This window comes from Sinocyclocheilus grahami, unplaced genomic scaffold (assembly GCF_001515645.1).
Source record: "Sinocyclocheilus grahami isolate Dianchi unplaced genomic scaffold, SAMN03320097.WGS_v1.1 scaffold712.1, whole genome shotgun sequence".
NCBI lineage: Eukaryota > Metazoa > Chordata > Actinopteri > Cypriniformes > Cyprinidae > Sinocyclocheilus > Sinocyclocheilus grahami.
In genome coordinates, this window is record NW_015505891.1 from 533992 (window position 1) to 559604 (window position 25613).

The 25613-nt window shown below is 40.0% G+C and overlaps 2 protein-coding genes across 3 annotated transcripts in view; both read left to right on the forward strand.

The window, feature by feature from the left end:
• LOC107560137 (CLK4-associating serine/arginine rich protein-like) overlaps positions 1-10688 on the forward strand; it is a 23514-nt gene extending 12826 nt beyond the window's left edge. Inside the window, exons 9-18 of the mRNA XM_016244221.1 lie at positions 1329-1511; positions 1855-2166; positions 2282-2458; positions 6419-6458; positions 7706-7766; positions 9324-9382; positions 9487-9533; positions 9640-9728; positions 10136-10160; positions 10261-10688. Of these exons, the coding sequence (XP_016099707.1) occupies positions 1329-1511; positions 1855-2166; positions 2282-2458; positions 6419-6458; positions 7706-7766; positions 9324-9382; positions 9487-9533; positions 9640-9728; positions 10136-10160; positions 10261-10303 (1036 nt within the window). The 3' untranslated portion in view covers positions 10304-10688. The remainder of the gene's footprint in view (positions 1-1328; positions 1512-1854; positions 2167-2281; positions 2459-6418; positions 6459-7705; positions 7767-9323; positions 9383-9486; positions 9534-9639; positions 9729-10135; positions 10161-10260) is intronic.
• Positions 10689-11886: 1198 nt separating this feature from the next.
• LOC107560153 (B-cell lymphoma/leukemia 11A-like) lies at positions 11887-23769 on the forward strand. Of its 2 annotated transcripts, none has more exons than XM_016244242.1 (3): positions 11887-12073; positions 14716-15048; positions 21112-23769. In XM_016244242.1, exons 1-3 carry the CDS (start codon positions 12022-12024, stop codon positions 22644-22646), a joined length of 1920 nt encoding a protein of 639 aa, XP_016099728.1. In that variant the 5' UTR covers positions 11887-12021; the 3' UTR covers positions 22647-23769. The 2 variants fall into 2 exon arrangements, with proteins under 2 accessions (XP_016099728.1, XP_016099729.1); XM_016244243.1 differs by having other exon boundaries at positions 21115-23769.
• The last annotated feature ends 1844 nt before the right edge of the window (positions 23770-25613 follow it).

A 25613-nucleotide genomic window follows, 5' to 3' on the forward strand; every position in this document is an offset into this window, starting at 1 on the left:
TTAACTAAGCTAAACATGCTTAAATTAAAATGCCTAAAGCTAAACCTCCCTTGTATTTACATTTCTAAACCTGTTGTCCAACAAAAGAGAACACTATAACCTTTTTACTCCACAACACCAGTCAAATGCTTCCTTTTGTGATCTGATGTGGCTTCTTGTCACAGAATGAGGCAGAAAAATATGTTCCATAGGATACTTTAAAAAGAATACATCGATTAGCAATGGATTATAAATATACTTTATTATGAAAATACCAGAGATGGCTTGAATAACACGGATAAACTATATTGTTGCAGTCGAGTGTTTATTGTCTTTGTTTTATCATTCAAAACGTTTATATGTTCTGTTTACTCAGTTACAGCTATAATAGCGATGTCTTTGTCCATATAAGGCATTTCTTGGAGGGTCATGAGTTCCGCTACATCTGTGACTGGATATGTGGATTTTCTGTGCGAGGGCACCCTCTGGTGTCCAGTATGAATGAAACGGACATCATTTGTTATATTCTAATGGGCAATCCATAATTTTGGGGGGAATTTTTATTTATTTATTTATTGTTTAATTCGTATCGGTTTAGGCACCGGAACCATTTTAAAAGTATCGATTTGGCACCGGTATTGGGAAGAAGAAAAAAAACGATACCCAACCCTAATAAATTGTCATATTAAGCACCAAAATCAAATTGAAATTCAGATTGCCCCAATATTGAAATTCTGACCAATATCTTTAAACTGATGTTCATGTTGCTGATATTAACCATTAAATGGCCAGTATTAAAAAGTCAAATAATATATTTAACTGTTATTAATGTTTTTAATGATTAGTTTTGAGTGTTAAAGGATGGCAAAGGATCTAAATGACAAAATAGGGTAAATGAACAGGCACAATACAGTATGACCAAAAATTATAAATTAAAAAAAACTTCAACATCAATGATCAGTATGGGACAGATAACAGATATATTATGCATCAACGACTGAATACACTACCTGGGATCCGTGATTTTCTTTAAAAAAAAAATGTATTTGTAAATTGATAAAGTGACACTAAATGACATTTATAATGTTACTAAAGATTTCTATTTCAAATAAATGCTGTTTTTTTTTTCTTTTATTCATCCTAAAAGTGGTTTCCATGAAAATATTAAGCAGCACAGCTGTTTTCAACATTGATACTAAGAAACATTTATGAAGCACCAAATCAGCATATTAGAATGATTCCTGAAGGATCATGTGACACTGAAGATTGGCGTAATAGCCCCAAACTGTTTAATAGTAGTGTGTTAATAATGTTTCTTACCACTCTATTTTCCCTCCTTTTTGTCCCAGGCCAGAGTCCGACTCCAGTTCAGAGTCACGCTCTCGTTCCCGAACCCCAGGCAATGATAAGATCACTTTCATCACCAGCTTTGGGGGCAGTGATGATGAGGGAGCCTCAGCTGCACAAGCCCCACCTGCAGCGGTGTCAAGCCACACCTCCTCCAACACCGCAGGTCATAGCAGGGGCTCCCGGTCGGTAACTTCCCCTTTCTACATTATGGCTCCTTAGTGGCTTTTTTCTTCGTTTTTTCATAAGCTTGTTCAGCTGTGATAGCATGTAGCCAGTGTGCTAAGAGAATTGCCACAGGTTGAGCTTCAAAACGATTGGTGATGATTTAAAATAGATGAGAGACCAACCAAACCATTTTCTGTGTTGCCCATTTAGTATGTTGATTATTTTTGTGGCATATTCAGAGTTAAAACCGGTGTGGAATAATAAAATTGACAACTGGAAGCTCTGTGGCTTGTCTTGTGATTTAATAGATTTTTTTGTAGGTTGCTCGTAATGACATAGCACGTTGTGTATTTCTTTTAGCCGAAGACGTTCTTCCTCCAGTCACTCGTCCTTTTCCTCCCACTCCTCTTCACATCGGTCCTCACGCTCATCCTCACGTTCCCGCCGGAGTCGTCGTTCTCGCGGGGGCAGGGACCGCGACAGCCGTTACTCCAGGTCTCGCTCTCGCCGGCGGTCTGACTCCCGTTCACGGCAACGCAGTGGAGGAGTTGGCTCGAGGAGACGATACGACAGGACTAGGTCTCGTTCCACAGATCGGGGTAGAGACAGAAACCGTGAAAGAGACAGAGGCCGGGACAGGGGGAGGCGCTACACAGGCCGCAGACAAACCAGGCAAGAGAGCTTGCTAAAGAATTTCAAACCCTTGTAGATTCTTTGATTTTATTAAGAAAAAAGGGGTTTCTTTTTTTCTTTTGTGAAATTGATTGGATGAAACTCTCTCCATCAGGTCTCGCTCACATTCTCGTTCAGGTGATCGTTACCAGCGGCGGAGTTGCAGCTCAGCATACAGGAGGGGCGGGAGCATCAGTCAAAGCCCCTCCCACTCACCTGCAGCGAGCCGCAGCCTTTCCCCCTCCTCCCATTCTGCTCCACCTACATCTGCTTCTGCAGACAAACTGAGAAAGTAAGTTGCAACAAACCTGTAAGCACTGTATAGATAGACTTTACATTAAAAAAAGTCAGGGATGGGATTTTCCGCCCTGAGAAATATGACCCATGTAATTTCCATAAATTTGATAAAGAAATTCCTGCTTTTTCAAATATATTTTATGTTATCTAAGTGCCAAATGGGAGTAAAAATTGGCATTGGCAAGTATATGAAACTGTTACTCACCAGTTCGCTGTTTTTGCATTGGTTTTGAGAATGGGATATGGCCTAGTGCAATAATCAAATTGCAAAGATTATATTATACATATTAATTATATATATTTATATTTACTTCATAAAACTCAGGAAAAAGTTCACGCAAAGCCATGACCTGAAGGGAGACGCTTATAGAATTATATTAAAAGGCCTCTTACTTGCTAAAATAGTAAACTATCAGATGACATGAGGCATGTATTAGACTTTGCCCAACAGGGTTTTCCACAAGGTTTTGATTAGGAGTGTGCACAAATATTAGAATATTCTATCTGTAATTCTTATTATTCGAAAAATTAAAGCACTATTCAAATTTTACTACATGTTGCTTTGCTGGCCGTAAGTGCAGGGAATCCATGATAAATCCTAAGCTTGCAAACTAAAAGTCAGTTATAACTAAGTGCACTGGGTGGCGCTCTGGAGCATGTTAACAAGTTGATTTGTATTTGATCACAGAATGTGGTCGTCTGCCTCGCAGAGTTTGGAATTACTTTGATCAAAATGATCTTACAAAGTGGAATTGCTTTTGATCAAATAAATCAGTGAAACTGAGTTATTATAATATCACCGCCATAATGAGAAATCACATGAAATCCAAACACCAGTCGACTGAGGAAATACAGCTGTTTCACGACTGCAGGTAAACATAGCTGTACCCTGAGTGAGCCGAGGAGAGCATCTGATAGCGAAACGATCCTGAGACATACGCTTCCTTTAAAGGGTCATGAAACCCCGTTTCAGCACTGGTTAGTTCTCTCCACAGTTTAAAAAAAACTGTGGGCGTGGTGCGCTATGAGCGGAGGGGGAAGAGGGGAGACAGACAACACACACAGCTTCAGTTTAATTTCAAACTCCCATCGAGTTAAAAACACAAATAAATGCACAGCCATTTGCACTCTGTATCGAAAACATACATGAATGTGCTGTTGCACCTCTGATCACTTTTTAAGGCTTATTCTGCAACGATTATATAAGCTTTTTGATCAGTTGTGTCATGGAGCTGTAAAAACGGTTATACTCACTAAGTGAATGAATCGCGTTTGTGCCGAACTCTTATTAAAGAAGCAAAAACAAACACTCTCCTTCGATTTATGAACGTTTCCCTCAGTTAATGTACGTGATCTCACAGTCTGAAGCGTCTGTCATAGCAAATCAACCCATGCTGTTGTGAATAATTAAGCGAAGCGTCTTCTCATAGGATAAGAACACACAGTCTCATGAATAATTTAATGGACACCGACGTGTCATTGATGTACTATAGTCCATTGCTGCGTCACAAATTGTGACGTCAACACGATGTAGATTTTAAACCCGGAAGATGAAAATAGCGCAAAAAAGCTTAAAATTAACCAGTTTTCTCCAACAGTTAGAACTATCGAATGCTAACATTGTCTTCTATGATGTGCAACAAACACCTCTGCTAAAATCTCAGAAAAAGTAGTCTGGGTTTTCACAACTTGTAAGATTCTAAATCAACATTTGGAGGTGATAAGTGCTATATTAAGGCAATTATAATACAGCATTTTATGCTGTTCTCTGAGCCTGTCAATCAACATTAGCGCTCCACCCACAGGATAACTCTCTGCCAAAATGTTGTCTGCATGTGTTCAGAGATTAGAATATAAAGTTTACAAAATGTTTTAAATATATTAGTGCTACGACCCAGAATCTGCCCCACCTAAATTTTCGGTCAGGAGCAGCTACTGGCTAAAACAATGGCATACACAGATAATGACTGATAAAACTATGTTTTTACTAGCGGACAACTACATTGTGATTACTGTAACATTCGTTAAAGTTACTTCCTTGATGATGTTGTGTCCTAAAATGCCTTGAAGACTTGAATGCAGCCGTTTGTGATTCTTAATTCGCGCCCGCGAGCATACGCGTGTGAAGTGCAGACACCGATGCGGGAGTGGTGGGTCTAACTCCGGGCTACTTTTACACTGTTGCCATGGGTTATAATGCAAGTTAGCGGTTCTAATTTCATGCTAGTGATAGCAATCTATCCCTTGACGTTATTGGATTGTGACGTAGCAAACCGAGGGCTGTTTCAAACCACATTTCTGGGACTGCCATTGGGAAACTACAGTTTTAAGGAGAAAATACTTTGCAATGGTGTTGATTAATGGGTTGGCATATGGTTTGTCTAAAAGCATATTAAAAACACCACATAGACAAATAAACAGCATAACTTGATTTTCACTATGGGGGACTTTAAGCAGCATACTTCGCAAAACACAAAATTTATGTCACTGCCAAAACTTTTCCATTATACTGTAATTGGCATGGTCTGCTTTGTTTTCAGTTTCCTTGGCTTGAGCTTGAGTGCTTTTGTTCTTTTTACAGTGGTATGTGAAAGTTTGGGAACCCCTTGCAGAAAATGTGAATAATTTTAACAAAATAAGAGAGATCATACAAAATGCATGTTATTTATGTTTAGTACTTTCCTGAGTAAGATATTTTAAATAAAAGATGTTTACATTTAGTCCACAAGAAGAAAAATAGCTGAAATGATTAAAATAACCACATTCAAAAGTTTGGGAACCCTTGATTCTTAATACTGCGTGTGGTTACCTGGATGATCCACGACTGTTTTTTTTGTTTTGTGATGGTTGTTCATGAGTCCCTTGTTTGTTCTGAACAGTTAAACTGAGCACTGTTCTTCAGAAAAATCCTCCAGCTCATGCAGATTCTTCAGTTTTTCAGCATCTTTTGCATATTTGAACCCTTTCCAGCAGTGACTATGATTTTGAGATTCATTTATTTAAATACACAATAAACACAATTATTAAATAAGGTTCAAACATTCACTGATGCTCCAGAAGGAAAACTGAAGAATCTGCAGGAGCTGGAGGATTTTTCTGAAGAACAGTGCTCAGTTTAACTGTTCAGAACAAACAAGGGACTCATGAACAACCATCGTGGATCATCCAGGTAACCACACACAGTATTAAGAACCAAGGGTTCCCAAACTTTTGAATGTGGTTATTTTAATCATTTCAGCTATTTTTCTTCTTGTGGACTAAATGTAAACCTCTTTTATTTAAAATATCTTACTCAGAAAAGTACTAAAAATAAATAACATGCATTTTGTATGATCTCTCTTATTTTGTTAAAATTATTCACATTTTCTGCAAGGGGTTCCCAAACTTTCACATACCACTGTAAAAAGAACAAAAGCACTCACTTAGTACTTAATACTTAGCACTGTATATAAAAAAATTTAACACACATTTTCAACTAAATGAAAACCTTGAGATATAACTTTACGTTGTTGTAGAACATTGTTGTTTATGATGCCTAATCATAAGCTTGTTCAGAAACGGTGCCAAAAACTTGATTATTAAAAACTAACTTCTTTCTGTTAAATGTAATTTAAATAAATTAATATTCAAATATTTGTTCTTTATGAGCCCAAATATTCGAATACAGTATTTTTGAAAAATACCCATCCCTAGTTTTGATCATGTTGATACGGGGTAGAGACAGAAACCGTGAAAGAGACAGAGACCGGGACAGGGGGAGGTGCTGCACAAGCCGCAGACAAACCATGATACAGTAGGGTTTATAGGGTTAAGAAGTATTAGTGTTCCAATTTTATTTCTGTAAAATTAAATTATTAATATTCTATGTTTTCATTATTATTTATATTTTTGTCACATGCCTCAAAGGTGACAACTGACCAAAAATTCTGTATCAAATTTTTTTTTTCTTCCCTAGGCCTGAAAATCCGGGTGGTAAAGAGACTGGAGCTGCCAAAGTCAGTAAGAATTTGATGTATCTCGAATTTGTTGCTAAAGACTCCGCCTCCCTCACCCCTGACAGGCTGATGCAGTTAACAACCAGGCTGGGGCTCCTGCCCATCTCTTGGCTCTTCAGAGAGCCCTTGTTCTCATTTTAGATGTGTTTTTGATTGGCTGTACACTTGGTGATCAGCTGCCCTCTGTTTGCAGAATGCAGTGGTCTTTTGAAGAGCAGCCATGTCTGAACTTACCCAACTCACCCTTCTTTTTTTTTTTTTTTATAAGAATGATGCAGGGAGTGACCAACTCTATCTCTAAAGGACCCAGATATTTCTGTGTGCTCTTCTTTGGAACTGCTATAGATTTGTTTTCTATTTAAGGAAATGATACATGCACTTCTTATTTATCTAAGTATTATCTAAATGATGGGTTGTTGATAGACACCTGTGAATGAACGTGAGCTGATGAAAGGGAAACTACAAAGGAATAAAGGATCTTAGCAGGTTTGCTACGCAGTTAAACAGCTCAGGTGTTGCTTCTGCACTGGGTGCAGGGAGTGACCAACTCTATCTCTAAAGGACCCAGATATTTCTGTGTGCTCTTCTTTGGAACTGCTATAGATTTATAGATAGATACATGCACTTCTTATTTATCTAAGTATTATCTAAATGATGGGTTGTTGATAGACACCTGTGAATGAACGTGAGCTGATGAAAGGGAAACTACAAAGGAATAAAGGATCTTAGCAGGTTTGCTACGCAGTTAAACAGCTCAGGTGTTGCTTCTGCACTGGGCTTGTTAAGACAGGCAGAGCAACTTCACTCACTCAAACACACAAAACACACCTGCATAAGTCAATACAGATTGTCGTTGTGTGTAAAGGTTGAACAGCTTCAAGGCAGCACCTTCTGAAATGGCTACAGTAGCTGCCATTTCGTAACTGTTCCATGGAATTGACGTACCTGACCTGGTGAGAAGAAGAGTGGACATAACGCTGTACTGTTCTAAATGGCTGCCTTCATTTGTCTGTTCACACTTTGCCATATACCTAAAATGCATCTATAATGTAAACATCACAGGCATTTCTTTGAAACCGGACCGTCTGCTGCTGTTCAACATGCAGCATATAAATGATCTGTATGTAGTTTAAAACACTCGTCCTTCTGCATGACATGACACAACTTTAAGCTAGTTAAATAGATTCCTGCTATTCTTTGCATAAACTTCCGTCCTACTTGTTCTAAAGTCATTGTGTCCATTGCAGCCCAAAATGACGCCACAAGAGAAGCTCAGACTCCGAATGCAGAAGGCTCTAAACAAGCAATGTGAGTTACTATTTCAGGCATCCACAAACCATCATCTTATTCCATATTTATGCTAGGCATGCACAGTATATCGGTACCATATCAGTTAGTATTTATTTATTTTTTAAATATTTATCAGTCGAAATTGGATATTTAATTTTTCATGCTCATTTCTGTCGGTTCTTATCTTTGACATCAACTATTGCTCAAATGATTTTATAACACTGATAAATTTAATCGTTAGCAAGTTTCAAAATAAAAAAATCTGTCTTTAATACATTACCATTCAAAAGTTTGGGGTCAGGTGTTTATATATATATATATAATTAACACTTAAAATTTTTGTTTACTGTCACTTTTGAATCTTGAAAAAAAAATGCATTACTGTTTCCACAAAAAAAAAAAAAACTTTTTTTTTTTTCAACATTGATTGTTTCTTGAGCCACCAAATCAGCATGATTTTTAAAGGATCTTGTGACAGTGAAGACTGGTGATGATCTCTTTTAAATTATCTTGTGGCTGCTCAGCTTTGCCATCACAGTAATCAATTACAATTTAAAACGCACTACAATAAAAAAATGTTATTTTAAATCATTAATTTGATTAGTTTTTTTGTTTGTTTGATCTTTTATCTATCGATACTGTCTGTTCCTGGCGTGTGTGAGCCCAGGACATGTATACATTTAAAAAAAAAAATTTAAGAAATTATGCTTGTATAATATTAACTCTTATGCTTGTGCTGCCTTTATTTGACTAATAAAACGGTAATACTGTGAAATATTATTGAATTAAAAACAATTGTTTTCTATAATAAAAAAATATCATTTATTCCTGTGGTAGCAAAGCTGAATTTTCAGCAGGCTGGAGTAATGGCTTCAGGAAATGGTCTTGAGTGTCACATGAACCCTCAGAAATCATTTTAATATGTTGATTTGTTGCAAGAAATATTATCAATAACTTCTGTGCATCTTAATATTTCTGTGGAAACTGATACTTTTTTCACATGATTCTTTGATGAATAGAAACTAAAAGTTAAAAAGAACAGCTTTTTAAATAGAAATGTAGTATTATAAAAGTCTTTAATGTGAAGTGAGTGAGTTTTAAGTGAAGTGACATGTGGCCAAGTATGGTTACCCATACTAGGAATTAGTGCTCTGCATTTAACCCATCCTAAGTGCACACACACAGCAGTGAACACACACACACCGTGAACACACACCCAGAGCAGTGGGCAGCCATTTATGCTGCGGCGCCCGGGGAGCAGTTGGGGGTTCGGTGCCTTGCTCAAGGCCACTTCAGTCATGGTATTGAAGGTGGAAGAGATTCACTCCGTGGGGACCTAAATTCTGCCGGACCGGAGACTCGAACTCGCAAGTCCAACGCTCTAACCATTAGGCCACGACTTCCCCACCAATGTCACTTTTGGTCATAAAAGTATTAATTTCTTCTTATTTTTACTGACCTCAAAGTTTTCAACAGTAGTGTACGTCACTTTCCTAAGCTGTCTATGTTATGGAAAAGACAAGTAAAATAAAAGCCTGTTGACCCTGCCTCACCTTCTGCTTTCAACTTCATCAGCCAAGGCGGATAAGAAGGCAGCACATGCCAAGATCCAGCAACAAGAGCACAAGAGACAGGTAAAAGTGTGGGTGTACAGTTGGTATGTGGGTGGGTGGGTGGGGTGATTCCAGGTAGTTCTGAACCTTAACGCTCAAGTTTTTTTGTCCCCCTCCCATCACAGGAACGAGAAGGAGTACTTCGTACAATGGCACGGAAAATACGCATGAAGTGAGTCCGAGCATGTATATACATGTGCAGCATGTTCACGTTGTGGGAACTGTCCTCTCAGTTTGTAAAGCAGAGGATACAGTTTGGTCATTGTTTGGTCTTGTAGGGAGCGGGAACGGCGGGAAAAAGAGAGAGATGAATGGGAGAGGCTGTATGGTCGTCAGAGTCACTCGCCCTCCCCCAATGCCAAATACAGTGAGTTTATTTGGGCTGCAAGAGCCTCCCACCAAAGAATCCCCGTCTTCGTATAGTGATAGTCATGTTGTTATCCACATTATGAAAGACTCATTCTGTGGATTGAATTGTGCTTTATTCTTGGTAGTGAAGGATTCTATAGATATACAGGGTGGTAACAATTAAGACAAGCAAAATCTAACTCAAGAAGATTCTAATCATAAATCTTGAACACCCCACAGGTCGAGACTACAGCTATAGTGATAGTCATGTTGTTATCCACATTATGAAAGACTCATTCTGTGGATTGAATTGTGCTTTATTCTTGGTAGTGAAGGATTCTATAGATATACAGGGTGGTAACAATTAAGACATAAGCAAAATCTAACTCAAGAAGATTCTAATCATAAATCTTGAACACCCCACAGGTCGAGACTACAGCTCATCTAGAAGGTATGCTGAAACCAGTCTGGACCAGCCACACTTGTCCATTTCATCTAAATGTACTGTTGTTCAGGCTCATTTCAACCATTTCTACTGTCTTCCTCAATAGGAGATCACGCTCAAGATCACGGAGTCCTCATTACCGGTACTGAAGCTTCTGCTGATAAAACAGTCAGGCCACAAGATGTCAAAACAGATGTTTTAGGAGTGAATGGTGACCATGATGGCAAGAGTTTACATAGAATTTTGGGGAAAACAATATCAATCAAATAAATTTCACTCACTTCAACTTCTCTTTTACATCTAAAGGATGCAATGGAAACAACGTCATTTCTAAAATGTGAAAATAAACACCATCATGCTCTGAAACCACATTTCGCCTCCCATTCTTGATATTACACAGCAGGGTTGCCAGGAATGCTTTGAGCTGCTAGGATTCTAATAAGCGTTGCAGATTATTTTGAGTCGATCTGTGTTGAATTCTGTGACATAAGATTGGGATGAACCGTATTCTTTCCCGTGTCTCTTACCCCCATTCTCTTTTTTTATTTTCAATTTATTTGTACAGGGACAACGCACAACAACAGTGTTGTGCCAGAGTTAGCTATAAAGCTAATTTGCATCTGCAGTCCCTGGGCAGGATGTTGTTACAAAATTACAATATTAAGTCACACATAATACAGTACACACAACACATACAATATCACACTATACTCCATTAAATTACAAAACCAAGTCATTAAAGAGAGAGTTCACCTAAAAATAAAAAAAAACACTTAATTCTGTCATTTACTCACCCTCATGTTGTTCCAAACACATATGACTGACTTTCATGAACCACGTAATTCTGCCTAATGTCTCCTTTTGTGTTCTATGGAAGAAAAACAAGATCAGTGAGGGTCATTAAAAGACTTGTCGTTTTGAGGTTATCCGTCTCTTTAAACGGTGAATCTACTCATTTTACCATACCTTCATTTGAGAGTGATGAAACTTCTTAAACAGAAAATGTAGATTCTAAATGGCATAATATTTTTCACTCGGCAATGTAAATATCTGGTGGTTTTTCTTGTAGTAGAAACAATCATCAGTGATGACAGATTTTGACATTGAAATAAAAAGCTAATCGTTGATGAAAAATAACCTCGTCTTCAGTGTGTTTTTGCTCATGTACGTAGAAAACAACCGTTACCTATTGTAACCGCCAGATGCCGCGCCTCACCATTAGAAGTAACATGCGTTTCGACTCGAACTGCTGTTCTTTTGAATGGGCATTTGACCACTTTATACACGAAGACGCATTTCGGCAGTCCCCGCGTGGCTGTATCTGCCTCCACCATCCACAAAAAAGAAGCAAGTGTCTGAAAGTAAAGCGACAGTTACTTTGGGTTTCGAAATAAGCCGGACAGCAAAACAAACACCTGTCTCAGTCGACCTCGATAAAGCCACTTCCTCTTCACCCACATCCTTAACCAGCACATTTTATTGGTGTCAGAGCAGCAGCTGCGCGCCATCAACGCGACTATTGACATAATTCTCCTATACGACAGATAGATAAGGAATAGAAAGAGTTTGGATCATTTAAAGTGCCCCTGATGCTGTTGCCTAAGCAGAGTTGTTTAACGAGGTCAGTTGTGATGAGACAGAGGGATGAGGAGGATGATGATGATGGGCGGGCTGAAGGGCTGGAGGCGTTGCTCATGCCCTCCTCCTCCTCCTCCTCCTCCTGTAGGGCCAGCAGACAGACGGTGTGAACTTGAACACTGACGGGCACGGCACTGAACGACAGTCAAAAGTCCCGCATCACTGCCGTTTTCTGAGATTTCTAGTGTCCGCTTAGTTCTGGTGTAGTTTTCGAGGATCTTCTCTCACTATGTCCAAACGTAAACTCGGCAGCAGACCGCAACACCTGAGCTCAATGCAAGGTAAGCATGATTTAAGACAACTTTATCCACATTCAAACGCTAAAACGCAACATATATGTATGGAGAACCGAATATGGCTCATGTGTGAGCATGAGAGTACGACTCGTAATCAATGTAATAACTTTTCACGTGGTTTGTGTCTCTCCAGAGCGAGTGCAGAACTTGACATTGGAGTTGAAATAATAACTTCCCCTCATGTTTTTATTTGTACGTGTTGCTGACGAGCGTTCAGTATATTATCAGTAGCCATTCCGTGTCAAATGTACATTTACAGGCTGTTTAAGAGAGTTTAGGGTTAACGTTAAGTTTCTCAGACACTCTGACCGAGTTGGAGCAATAACATATAGCACTTCCTTATTGCATCTTCACAATATCTTTGTTTTGTGTCGTCACTTTCATACCTTAACGTCTACTTCTTAAATTTTCCATTAGGTTTTATTTTATTTACACACATCCTCATTTTCTGACGGTACTGAACACGTTGTTTTACCCGTTGACAAGTGCGCTTCGTCTGAATATCATTTTGTTTATTGATATAAATATTTGATTGGTAAACATAGTCACCGTAAAGCGTGTGCGTATACATATTGCTGTGAAATATTGTTTTGATCATGACAGGATCTTTTTGTTGTTTGTTTTATCTTCTCTAACTGTGAGTAGCTGTGCGTGCCTCACCTGACCACAAGACTTGAGTCTAGTTTCATGTGTGTGCGTTATTGTCCGAATCGTGAATGTTCTTTGAGTTAGATTTGTTCAATGAATCAGTATAGCATCCGAATCAGTATAGCATCCGAATAGCATAAATATTAAAAATTAAACTTGCTCAAATGTTGGATTTACTTAATTACATTTTTAAACATAGGTTACTAAAAATATTTAATTTGAGATGCAAGTTAGTTTTAGTATTGTTTATAATGCAAATACAAATTACATTTAGTTTCTAACTGACTTTGTTTTTATTAGCTAAATCATGGTTGCAATTGAACTGAGACACGTTAAATCACAGTAAACATCCACATTAATAGAAAACGCTAATAAACCGCAACAGGCGCCTATTAATGGCTATACTGAACTATTTAGAGCATGTAATATATTCCCACAGCGAGATGTTTTCACGTTATCACGTGGTCCTTGACAACCGCTGAACGCTCGAAAGAACCGATTCACTTAAATGAGTCGGACTTCCAGTTACTAATGTGTGTGTGAGAAGAGCAGCCGCGCCTTTTGCGTGTCGGCACAAACAACCAGAGCTGCTGAAACAGGAAAGGTGACATTTTTGAGTAACCACTGGTGAAATCCTCCCTTCCCCGGGACTGTCTGTACCTGCATCGGCATGGACAGCTTAGCCCGGGCAGGTGGATCCAGTCCAGGCTGTGTGTGTGTGTGTGTGTGTGTACACACAAGGTTTTTCTATACTGGTGGCGACTTAAACCTGAATACACACCAACTCATGGGGACTTGTGTCACCGTGGGGACCTAAATTGAGGTCCCCATGGGTACAGAAGCTTATAAATCTTACAGAATTAGTTTTTTTGAGATTGTAAAAATGTACAAAGTTTTCTGCGAGGGGTGGGTTTAGGTGTAGGGCAATAGAAAATACAGTTTGTACAGTATAAAAACCATTACGCCTATGGAGAGTCCCCACAAGGAGTGTGTGTGTGTGTGTGTGTGTGCGCGCTCTGGAGTCCATGATCACAGCGGCACCCAGGCCAAAGGGCAAGTTCCTCTCTGAACTCGATGTCTCAACACAGCCAAGTTAAAGGTGGTCAGAGTAGTAAAATAAAATAAGATGTAGTAAAATATGCAGATTTGATCCACCTCAGGTGGCCCTGATGCTGCTTTGCTACTGTGTGAATGAAATGCAGGAACATTGCATCCTTAAACATTGTCTTTATTATTGGAGCGTATATATTTTAATGTTTCTATGTTCGTGAATTCATTTTAAAAGATTAATTTGGTACTGGAAAAAAAGTACTTCTCGTGTATTTCCCGCTGTGCAGCATTATTCCGTTTAAATGCATTTTTTGCAGTATATATATGCAGCTTCTGTGCCACTTTGCAGTATAAAAATAGCATTATATTCACTAAGGGACAAAATATTAAAGTGACTTCCAGTTTAGGCACAGATACATTTTTAAAAGCTTGTGTTAACCCACTCAAAGTAGACTTTTTTTCATAGTCTTGGTAGCAAAATCCTGTTTGGCTCAGCTTTGGCCTGGCTAGATTTACATACTGCATCGCTCATTCGCCACAGCGGTTATGAGTGGTGTGAAAGTCACCTTGTTTTGATCAGCAGACTTGTGAACGTGGTAAGACGACTACAGTGCAATGTGCCTGATACATCAGCATGCTCTAATGGGCGAATTGCTCAAGCGGGTCGGAGCTGCATCGCGCTGCTTCCTGTGCAAAGCAGACCTCGGTGGCAGAGACACAGGAAGTGGTCAGTGTCTGCTGACCAGACAGAGCCGTGCTGATGATTACAGTTTAGCAGTACGCCGACGAATGCAGAGAACTGAAAGTAGCACATTAGAAGAGAAACAAGGCTTTTGCAAAGCCACTCACTTCGGTCATTTCAAGAGTTACAAGGCAGTCTCTGAACAAAGAGTGTTTTTACAGCTTTTTTTGTGTTGTTCTGCTCACAGATGCTCCGGATTCCACAGTTATCCCCGCCGACTCCTCGCCATCACCTGAGCAGGTGCCTCAGCCTGATGATAGAGGTCGTGACCTGTTGACATGTGGCCAGTGTGGTCAAGCCTTTCCATTGGCCCACATCCTCACCTTCATCCAGCACAAACAGGGCGGGTGCGGCACAGCTAGAGCCAGGCCTCAGGTCCACACTCCTCCCTCTCCGGCCAATCGGACGCTGCGATTTGGCCAAAGAATGCAGGTGGAGGCGGGTTACGTGGAGCTCCGGCGTATGACGGACAAGAGATGGAAGGAAGAGCCAGGTGTGAGGGTGGAGGCCAACCGAGCTGGTGAGTTCTAGGTGCTAATTAGTGTCTTTTTTTTTCGTAAAACTGTCCCCTCATTTAACGACCTTGTCCCCAGTCCGGCTCATTAGACTGCTGTTGCTGTGGCGCTGAGGCCTTGGTGAGTTCAAGAGTTAGAGACACCGGGCCTAATTGTGTGGAAGAGATAGGTAGTTCTGCTACACACGCGAGCAAACGTACACTTATACATGCACCCTGGGGGATGGCAGAAAGGCACCTGAGCACACCTGAGCATCTCCTTAGCTCTGTCTCTCAGGTGAAGTGGCCATGTAAACACAGCACAGTCAGGCCACCAAACTGCACAACTCCCAGAGCTCTCGCGCACACACACACTTTCCTCAAACCCCTCATTATTCCAGCACTGTCAGTCAGAGCAGGTGCTGACATGGGGTTATTCCCAGAGTCCTTTGTGAATTGCTTCGTTCCTGTCCTCTTATGGCACTATTCAAAATAGTCTTGAAATTTGATGTTTTTCCCGTTGTTGACCTTGAGTTATGAATCTGTTGCCTGTTGAAGCACCGTACAGTCTTAAAAATAAAGGTTCCAAAAGCAGATTTTTTGCAAAGAACCATTTTGGGTTCCCAAAAGAACCTTTCAGTGAACAGTTCGTAACAGTTTGTTTACTCATCCTCATGCAGTCACAGATCTATATGATTTTCAATCTTCAGATGAACACAAACAATGATTTTTAGAGAAATAATCCATCTCTGTGTGTCTAAGTGTAGATGAACACTAAAGTCGACGTTTCGAAAACCACACAAAGCGAACACGATCGTAATCCATACGAATCCAGTTAATGAATCAATGTCTCCTGAAGCAAAACATAAATACTAATTAAAGAAAATTAACTGTAAACTATCACTTCCAGCAAAACGGTCATATGCAGGTTTTAATACTTTAACATATTAGTAATCTAAATAACCTTTTTAGAAAATGAAAGTTTCCATGGATGTTGAAGGTTCTCTGTGTAAGCAAAGATGGCAATAAAGAATCTTTATTTTTAAGAATGTAGAAGAATTTTGGTGAAACATTGAATTCTTTTGACTTTTAACAGGATGTGTGTGTGTGTGTGTGTTGTAGTAGTGTGTGTGTCAAAGCTACTTCAGTGTTTTTCAGTGCAGTAGTTGGCCCTAAAGGGAATCGTCGGCCTGTGCAGGTGTTGGTGTTTCTCAGCCTGATGTTATTGAACCGTGACCTGAACTGCTTCCTCATATGGGCAGGATTCTCTTACCCTACAGCATGAGCAAAGCAAACGTTTATTAGTTTATAATTACAGACTGTTTATAGAGACAAGCAAATGATTATGATTGATCGTTATCAACGAAGCATGTTTTTGCTTTCAGGTCACTCCCTCCTGTACGCACACATGTTTGCGCTTCCTTCCTCTTTGTGCTCTGCTTCTGTCCGTCCACGTCTCTTACTTCTCTGGGGTTCAGTCACTTTTGCTGCTCTTTTTTTTTTTTTTTTTTGTGTGAGGTGTATGTTGCTGATAAAAGGTGTCAGGGTTGAGAAGTGCAAAATATGCTAATGTGTTACTTCCTCACTGTCAACAGTCTTGGGTTATTATTGACGCAAAGATTTTGAGGCTTCAATGACAGGAGAATGAGAGATGTGGTCTGATAAGGAACTGCCTGAAGTGTAAAAGTTTTGCTTGATAGACAGTTCAAAATGAGTATGTTGTTAGTGTAAGTGAATGATGACTTGTTTTAATGGACAGGTCGGGGTTGCCAGGTCTGTAATATTTCTTATTATTATCAATGTTCAAAATGGTTGTTGAACAGCATTTATTTGAAATAGAAATATTGTAACAATGTAGATGTCTTGACCGTCAGTTTTGATCAATTTAATGCATCCTTGCTAAAAGAAGTATTAACTAAAAAAAAAAAGTCTTACTAATCACAGTCTGTAAAATGGTTGCCAATGCCACCCCAAAAGCAAATACACGGAGTACCTAACTATTTTAACTATTTAGCGTTTACATATGTCATTTGTAGGAATGGGGATAACATATGATGTAGGTTACAGCATTAAAAAAATCTAAGTTCATCATAACCATAGAAGAAGAAAAAAAAAAAGCCAATGCCTTTTTTACCATATGTATTTTACTTGTGTTTTGTGTAGTTAGATCTATTATATGTGACCCTGGACCACAAAAACAGTCGTAAGGGTCAATATTTCGAAATTGAGATTTATACATCATCTGAAAGCTGAATAAATAAGCTTTCTATTGATGTATGGTTTGTTAGGACAATATTTGGCCTGAAAATCTGAAATCTGAGGGTGCAAAAAAATCAAACTATTGAGAAAATCGCCTTTAAATTTGTCCAAATTAAGTTCTTAGCAATGCATATTACTAATCAAAAATGAAGTTTTTATATATTTATGGTAGGAAATTTACAAAATATATTCATGGAACATGATCTTTACTTAACATCCTAATGATTTTTGGCATAAAAGTAAAATCTATAATTTTGACCCATACATTGTATTTTTGGCTATTGCTACAAATATACCCCAGCAACTTAAGACTGGTTTTGTGGTCCAGGGTCACATATTGGTACCATATCGCTTATCTGTTGATATTAGACTTTGCTTTTAGGATATTAGCCCATACTGAATACTGGACACTCATGAGAGTGTCCAGTATTCAGTATGGGCTAATATCCTAAAAGCAAAGTCTAAGGTCTATATATATATATATATTACAGTGGGTACGGAAAGTATTCAGACCCCCTTAAATTTTTCACTCTTTGTTATATTGCAGCCATTTGCTAAAATCATTTAAGTTAATTTTTTTTCCTCATTAATGTACACACAGCACCCCATATTGACAGAAAAACACAGAATTGTTGACATTTATGCAGATTTATTAAAAAAGAAAAACTGAAATATCACATGGTCCTAAGTATTCAGACCCTTTGCTCAGTATTTAGTAGAAGCACCCTTTTGAACTAATACAGCCATGAGTCTTTTTGGGAAAGAGGCAACAAGTTTTTCACACCTGGATTTAGGGATCCTCTGCCATTCCTCCTTGCAGAGCCTCTCCAGTTCTGTCAGGTTGGATAGTAAACGTTGGTGGACAGCCATTTTTAGGTCTCTCCAGAGATGCTCAATTGGGTTTAAGTCAGGGCTCTGGCTGGGCCATTCAAGAACAGTCACAGAGTTGTTGTGAAGCCACTCCTTCATTATTTTAGCTGTGTGCTTAGGGTCATTGTCTTGTTGGAAGGTAAACCTTCAGCCCAGTCTGAGGTCCTGAGCACTCGAGAAGGTTTTCGTCCAGGATATCCCTGTACTTGGCCACATTCATCTTTCCCTCGATTGCAACCAGTCGTCCTGTCCCTGCAGCTGATATATATATATATATATATAATATTCTTTAAAAACACAAATAATTTAATAACTATTAAAAGTAATCTTTAGCAAATCTCTAAACAAGCTTGTATTAATTTAAAAAGCATTGGTATTGGTTAAAAAAACAGTATATATTTTTTAAAGTCATCCAATAAAACCCTAAAAAAAACAAATGTATAGGTGGCAAAGATTAAAAGTAGCCCAATTCTTGGCAAATCTTGGACCCCAAAAGGATACATTTTTGTGCTGCTTTGGGTGGATGAGGGCGTTTTGTATGTATTTTAAGTTTGTGCTTTCATTTTGACTCATCCAATGAAAATTCAGTTAGCCCACAACCCATGAGACGGGAGTGTTTGAGTGTGTGCTTATGTGTGGGTGTAAACAAGTGACAGAGATTGTGGAGACCGCGGTGCAGCGGTTATGGATTATTGAATTAGTGTAGACAGTGTATCAATAGTCTTATTTTTATTTCCTCCAGCTTTCTCTTAGCTCTTTATTTCAACTGTCTCTTTATTCTCTCTCACTGTTCCCTAGAGAGAGAAGATTCTGCCTGCTGCTCGTTAGCGGTCTCAGCCAATCTGCATTTTTAATTAGCGGTTATTGCTTCTGCTTAATATGCAATTGCTACCCTGGGCCAAATGGGAATCCTTACAAAAAGAGTGAGGGGAAGAATGAAAGAGAGAGAGAGGCTGGGTATTGTGTTTCACTTCAAGACCCTGAGACAAAAGCCCCCCTCCACCCTCCTCGCACTCTCCACCCGAGGGAGAGATTTGGAAGCAGAAGGGGTGTTGTTTGGAGGGGGCGAAGGTGCAGTCACAGGGGTGATGATTTTTCTGTTGTTTTTCATGACCTGTGCAGCTATTTCTTTTTGTTCTTAAATTGAACACTTTTCTTCTTCCTTTCCCTTTTCATCCCTGTTTTAACCACCGTCCCCAAGGCTCAGAGATCGGCTTCTTGCTTTTTGACTCGGAGTTCTTCCCCAGACACAGAGTACAAGAGAAGAGAATAGGATAGGCTCTTTTTAATCTTCTTCTTTGCTCCCTCCCAATAAAATGCAGAAGGATTTTGACTGCAGGAGAAGTAAAAGAGGCTTATAGCACTCTGCTTTGAACCCTTTGTAAGAGAATGGAAAAAATGAAATGAATTTTCCTCACAGTTTTGGGATCCTCTTTGCAGACAGGCCCCATTTATCAAGGAGGCTGAGTCAGGACTCATTTGCATAAAACCTTAGTTTGCCCCGTTCCACTAATTAGCAATTTGCAGCTTAATTGGCGAGTGGATCTCTGAAATGGAGACAAAGCTAACCACGTTTAAAAATACCACCAGAGCTGCTAAAGGAGCCCATCCGTGCTCATTTGCTTCCGTCTCAATCTTTCGCTCCGCAGTCATTCGGCTCTCCTGTGAGCACACCTTTAATCATGCAAGGCTTTCTGCTTAGGTCTGACTCAACAGCGGCGCTATTACCAGCTCATTATTACTCTGACACCTGCAGGGGTTTGTGACATGCAGCTTTTCTAAAAAAAAATTTGCCTGAAAAATTAGACAAATGAGGAAAACGTGTTCTTGTAGTAGGTCAGGATGATGATTTTTTGTCACTTGTAGACTGTAGCATACTAGTAGGACTATTTAGCAGAATGCAGATGTAGATGATTAGCATGAAAACTATCCAATGTCCAGGTCGCATTTCATTCGAAAATGAGAAGGAAAAAAAAACAAAGAAAATATTTTGATGATATTAACGTTTTCCTCAAGTTCTCATTACCGTAAAGTTTAGACAGTTCTTTTTTTTCATCCATGATGTATAAATGCTTTACAATTTAAATAATACATATGATATATGATCCCACTTCTTTTTTTCTTTTCTTTTTTCATTGGTTTTTGGGCTATTCTGGCAATGACCATTTAAAATGAAAATCATGAAAATGTCACAATATAAAAAATCTTAATGGTCCGAAAAATAGGCTACATTTTCAGAACAGAACAAAAAAATGTAAGTTATACTTTCTGGTAACTCTACTACTTTTGGCAAAATCAATGTACTGTATGCAGCAGGAAGTCATATTCACCATGATTTCTCTTTCTTGAATTCTTTATTGGACTGGTGAAAATCGACACTTATACTCAAAATTTGATTTAAAACTACTATATAAATTAAACCATATGATTTCACCAAATTGAGCATGCATTGTATTGAGGTCATGTGACAACATAGTATGCTGAGTGCAACAATAAATATTTCAAACAGCTACAGTTTAATTTTGTTTTTAGTATTGGGTATTATACATTGTGACCTGTGCAATATGCTGTAAGAAGCATGTTAGTATTCTTTTCTAAACATAACCTTGGACTGTACCTACCCTGTTTTCACATGTATTTGTGGTTTTGTTCCACTTTCTGTAAATGATCAAGTTCGCCTGCAGACTTTTCTTTCTGATGTTTCATTTTCATGTCGTCGTCGTCATGATGATAGACATCTTTCCGGTCCACTCTGCATATTTTGTCAGAAATATACAGGGTGATATAGCGTGAGAAAGGCTTTGTTTGTTTGCATTTGACCCACATTGAATCTCCTGAATGTACTGACATTTATAAAATGCCATCTGTTTATGTGTTCTAAGTCATTTTAGCATGTAAATGTAGCTTTTAGGTTGTTTGACTAATAAATTAATTTTCTGTCTTTCTTCCTCTCCAAAACAGAAGAGCCCTCCATTTTCACCTGCCAGGTGTGTCAGTGTGTGTTCTCCAGTGCATGGACTCTCCTCCAGCATGCTCAGAATGCACATTCTCTCAACATTTACCAGGTGGAGGATGACACCATCACACAGACGTCAAAACCGGCAGCCACAATGGATCCACGTCACCTGGGTGCTACACTGGCCTCTGCGTTCCAGCCGTCATCTCGGCGATCTACCCCCCTTCACAAGCCTCCCCACGGCTCCAGCCATACACCACGTGACCTGCAGGGCCTGAACTTCTCCATGTGTTTGCAGCACCTGGCGGAGGTTAACTGCAACAATGGTGGAGTAGTACCTTCCCCGTCCCCGTCTCCTCCGGCTGCTTCACCTTTTCCCCACTGTACTCCGCCACTTCACTCAGCCTTCTCCTGCGAGCTTTGCGGCCAGGGTTTTCAGTCTCTGCGCAGCCTATCCGCCCACCGCCGCACACACGCCTGCGATAGGCCCTACCACTGTGGCGTGTGCCAGCTCACGTTCTCCCAAAGTGGCGAACTGGCACGACACATGAGGAGTCACCGCCGCCCTGCTGCTGGACAGGAAACTGATCCCAACTCTGCCAGTGCAGATGAGGACAGAAAACTTTCTGGACAAGGAGATAATGATATTTCCAGTGGTCATGGAACAAGTACGGAGGCTGGGAAGCCTTCAGGAGGTACTATCATGATCCTGACATCTTCGCAGTCTAGGGCTGTGGATCGCAATCTGCTGCGCTACTATCAGCCTCCAAGAGAAGCAGATGAGGAGGGTCAAGGTGAACCACAGCAGCCATCTCCCTATGGAAGCCCCTCAGAGGGCTCTCTGGAGAGCGGAGATACAGGTGGAAGCGGCGAGAGTGGGATAGCCAGCGGCAACTGCACACCAAAGCGTCCAGAACGGGAGGATCGTCCTCAAGGCGAATGGGACGGAGAGGTGGAGGCTGTGGAGATGGTCCAGGACTGGCAGAGGGTGAATGAAAGGAGGCAGGTCACCAGCGGAGGGGGCAAGAAGAAAAAAGAAGAGGCTTGCGAGTTCTGTGGAAAGTGTTTCCGCAACAGCAGCAACCTGACGGTCCACCGACGCAGCCACACGGGCGAAAGACCGTACCGCTGCGGCCTCTGCAGCTACGCCTGCGCGCAAAGCAGCAAACTCACACGCCACATGAAAACACATGGCGCCCGTGGGACACGTGCCCCTTTTCAGTGCCACCTATGCTCCGTCCCGTTCACCGTCTATGCCACACTGGAGAAACACCTCAAGAAGGTCCATGGACTCACTCACGCCAATGGCGGCGCCTACATTCAGGGCCCACTTGCTGATTACAACGGCCTCAACATCACAATGAAGGACGACTCTGTCCATGAACAATCAGGAGCTCCCATCACAATGCTCACAGAATCAAATGCGGACCTATCAGAGCAGCACAAAGAGAAAGACACTGAGATGAGGGTCAGTGATGATGAGCCACCTACCTCTGAGGAAACAGACAGCACTGTGGTGTTGGGTCAAACCACAGTATAAACATAGTATATGACTTCTACACATGACACTCTGATCATGACCAAAACCACCAAGCTTGATGATCTTCTGCCCGCAACCCAGTATGCGCATCTTATCATAAAACCGAGAAGACCTTTCTCAATTTCACCACAGTGCTTAGAAACGCTGTAGGGTGCAATGCTGATACTGTTCGAGATTTGATAGATTTTCATATCAATACAAGTGCCTACTGTTAAATCCTTACATGCAATATTGGAAGACTTCTGAACTCTTTGGCCCAACCGTCAATGTCAAGGCACTTCAAACCCAGAATTGCGACTGGTAGAGCACTGTCAGAGTATATGGAGATGGTCGCAAGTCACCTTTTTTTGAGCCCAAAAGACAATAGCACAGGAAGACTGAGCAACCTACAGGTGATCTGCAAATGTGATTATGAATTCTACAATGCAATTATGAAGTGGACACCTTCGGATTACACTGTTGTGGCACTCTTCTGCAGAGCCTTAAAGGTTCATGGCTTATAAAAATCTAAATTGGGAATGGTCTACATCAGGGGTGTACAGTCCTGCTGCTGGAGGGTCAACGTCCTGCAGAGTTCAGCTCCAACTCCAATCAATCAATCAAACACACACACCTGAAACAGTTAATCAAAGTCTTCAGGACCTTTACCAAAAACTTTCAGGCAATTTTGTTTGAGTAGGTCGAGCTAAACTACAAGAAATTGACCCTCCAGGAGCAGGATTGTACATCCCTGGTTAGGTTAATAGTATGACCTGCACAAATGACAGTAATCAGATTTGAGCTTGTGTTTTCCAAACTATCTGACAGGGTTGTTTTCTTTTTTGATACTGTATATTAAACCGGACTGATTGGGTCTGTGGCAATACATGTTCACTGTCACTTATTACTGTTAAAGAGAATATGTTTGCCATTTAGAATGTCAATGTGTAAATATATATTTTAGTTTGTGCTGACATTTTGTAACATTCCAGGAAAATGTATCACATATTTGTTTATATAGCCACTCTACTGCACAACTGATTCATTTTCCTTGTATTTTCTGAGCCTGTTTAGTGTGAGTCTATATTGTTTTACTGCCGAGCATATAGAAATGCTATGAAAAGTTTTTTTTTTTTTTTTTTTTTTGGCAATCAATCAATCAAACACACACACCTGAAACAGTTAATCAAAGTCTTCAGGACCTTTACCAAAAACTTTCAGGCAATTTTGTTTGAGTAGGTCGAGCTAAACTACAAGAAATTGACCCTCCAGGAGCAGGATTGTACATCCCTGGTTAGGTTAATAGTATGACCTGCACAAATGACAGTAATCAGATTTGAGCTTGTGTTTTCCAAACTATCTGACAGGGTTGTTTTCTCTGACATGTTCACTGTCACTTATTACTGTTAAAGAGAATATGTTTGCCATTTAGAATGTCAATGTGTAAATATATATTTTAGTTTGTGCTGACATTTTGTAACATTCCAGGAAAATGTATCACATATTTGTTTATATAGCCACTCTACTGCACAACTGATTCATTTTCCTTGTATTTTCTGAGCCTGTTTAGTGTGAGTCTATATTGTTTTACTGCCGAGCATATAGAAATGCTATGAAAAGTTTTTTTTTTTTTTTTTTTTTTGGGCCGTGGTTTCTTTTGTGGTTTCTAGGTTGTGTGAATGAAAAGTCTAATTTCTGATGAAAGACTGGGTAGGAAACGACAGCGCTGACCCTGTTGAATGGTGGACCCTTTGAGAGAGCACTTCTGTATGTGTGAGAAAGACTTAAGAGACCAGATATATGATAAATCTATACAGGGAATGTTTGCTTTGTTACAGTTTATTATGATTATCAATGTCAGGGAACTGTTATGTTACAGTTTATGTTTGTGTGGTAACAAATATTGTACAGTAAATAATCAAATGTAATAAGCAATTTTTTTGTATTAACAAATGTGAAAATAGTTGGACATCCAGTTGTGTCCGTTTCTTCAGGGAGCAGCGAAAACAAAGCTCTTTTTGTCCTCTGTATATTGGTATAATAATTTCTGTTGATTGAAATGTCATGTCTTATGTGGTTTCTTCCAGAATTCCCTGTGTAGCCCACAACTTTGCCGTGTATTTTGTATTTCTATGCCAATTTGTATGATAATTAAAAGACCGAGGCAAAGTCAGACGGTGTGTTTGTGTGTGTGTATGTGAGAACCAGAAAGTGTGACTGCACGAATGATGAAGTCGAACCTGCCACTACATGTCTCAGGTCGCATCACGAACTCACCAGTATTTGCACAGACGAACCACTCTTCTCTAACGGCTATTGTTGAGTCATAGTCCGTTAGTAGTACAGTCATATCTGACTAAACCGCTTGGTCATTCAGGTTGGCCTTCAAAGAATAGGGTTTAATGGAATAGATGAGATTGTCAGGTACATTACGTGTCCAAAAAGTGAGATTATTCATCTGGAGAGATGGCGAAGACAAAGCCTGGAAAGGAGTGCTGCGATTGAAACAGGCGGAAGTCTGAGGATGTTGAGAAACCCGAGGGGGAGCGGCGTCATCTTAACAGCTTTCTCCTTTTGTAGTGGGACAAATCCTTCATGCCGGTATCTCTGGCCCCTCTAATGAGTAGGACGCTCTATGATCCCTATAGCTCATTAACAAGCAACCTTTTTAATGAGCTTTCAGCCTGGGCTGGGGGAGGTTGGATTGAAGGAACCATATGTAGCTCTCACCCCATCTCCAATTATCGCCATTTCGGAGAAAAGGAGAAAGATAGCGAAGCATAAGGGAGGGGTCTGAAACATCATTTACAACTCTGGTAGTTCAGCAAAAATTCCCGATACTCTGAATCACAGGTGATCGCCCTGGGACCTGCATCGCTTCTCCTCTATCAAAACCTTATACACGCACCATTTGGTGGCCGCACGGGCCCAATTACATAACGTAACACGAGCTTCTGCGAGTTAAGATGGCCTCTGGCAGACGAAAAC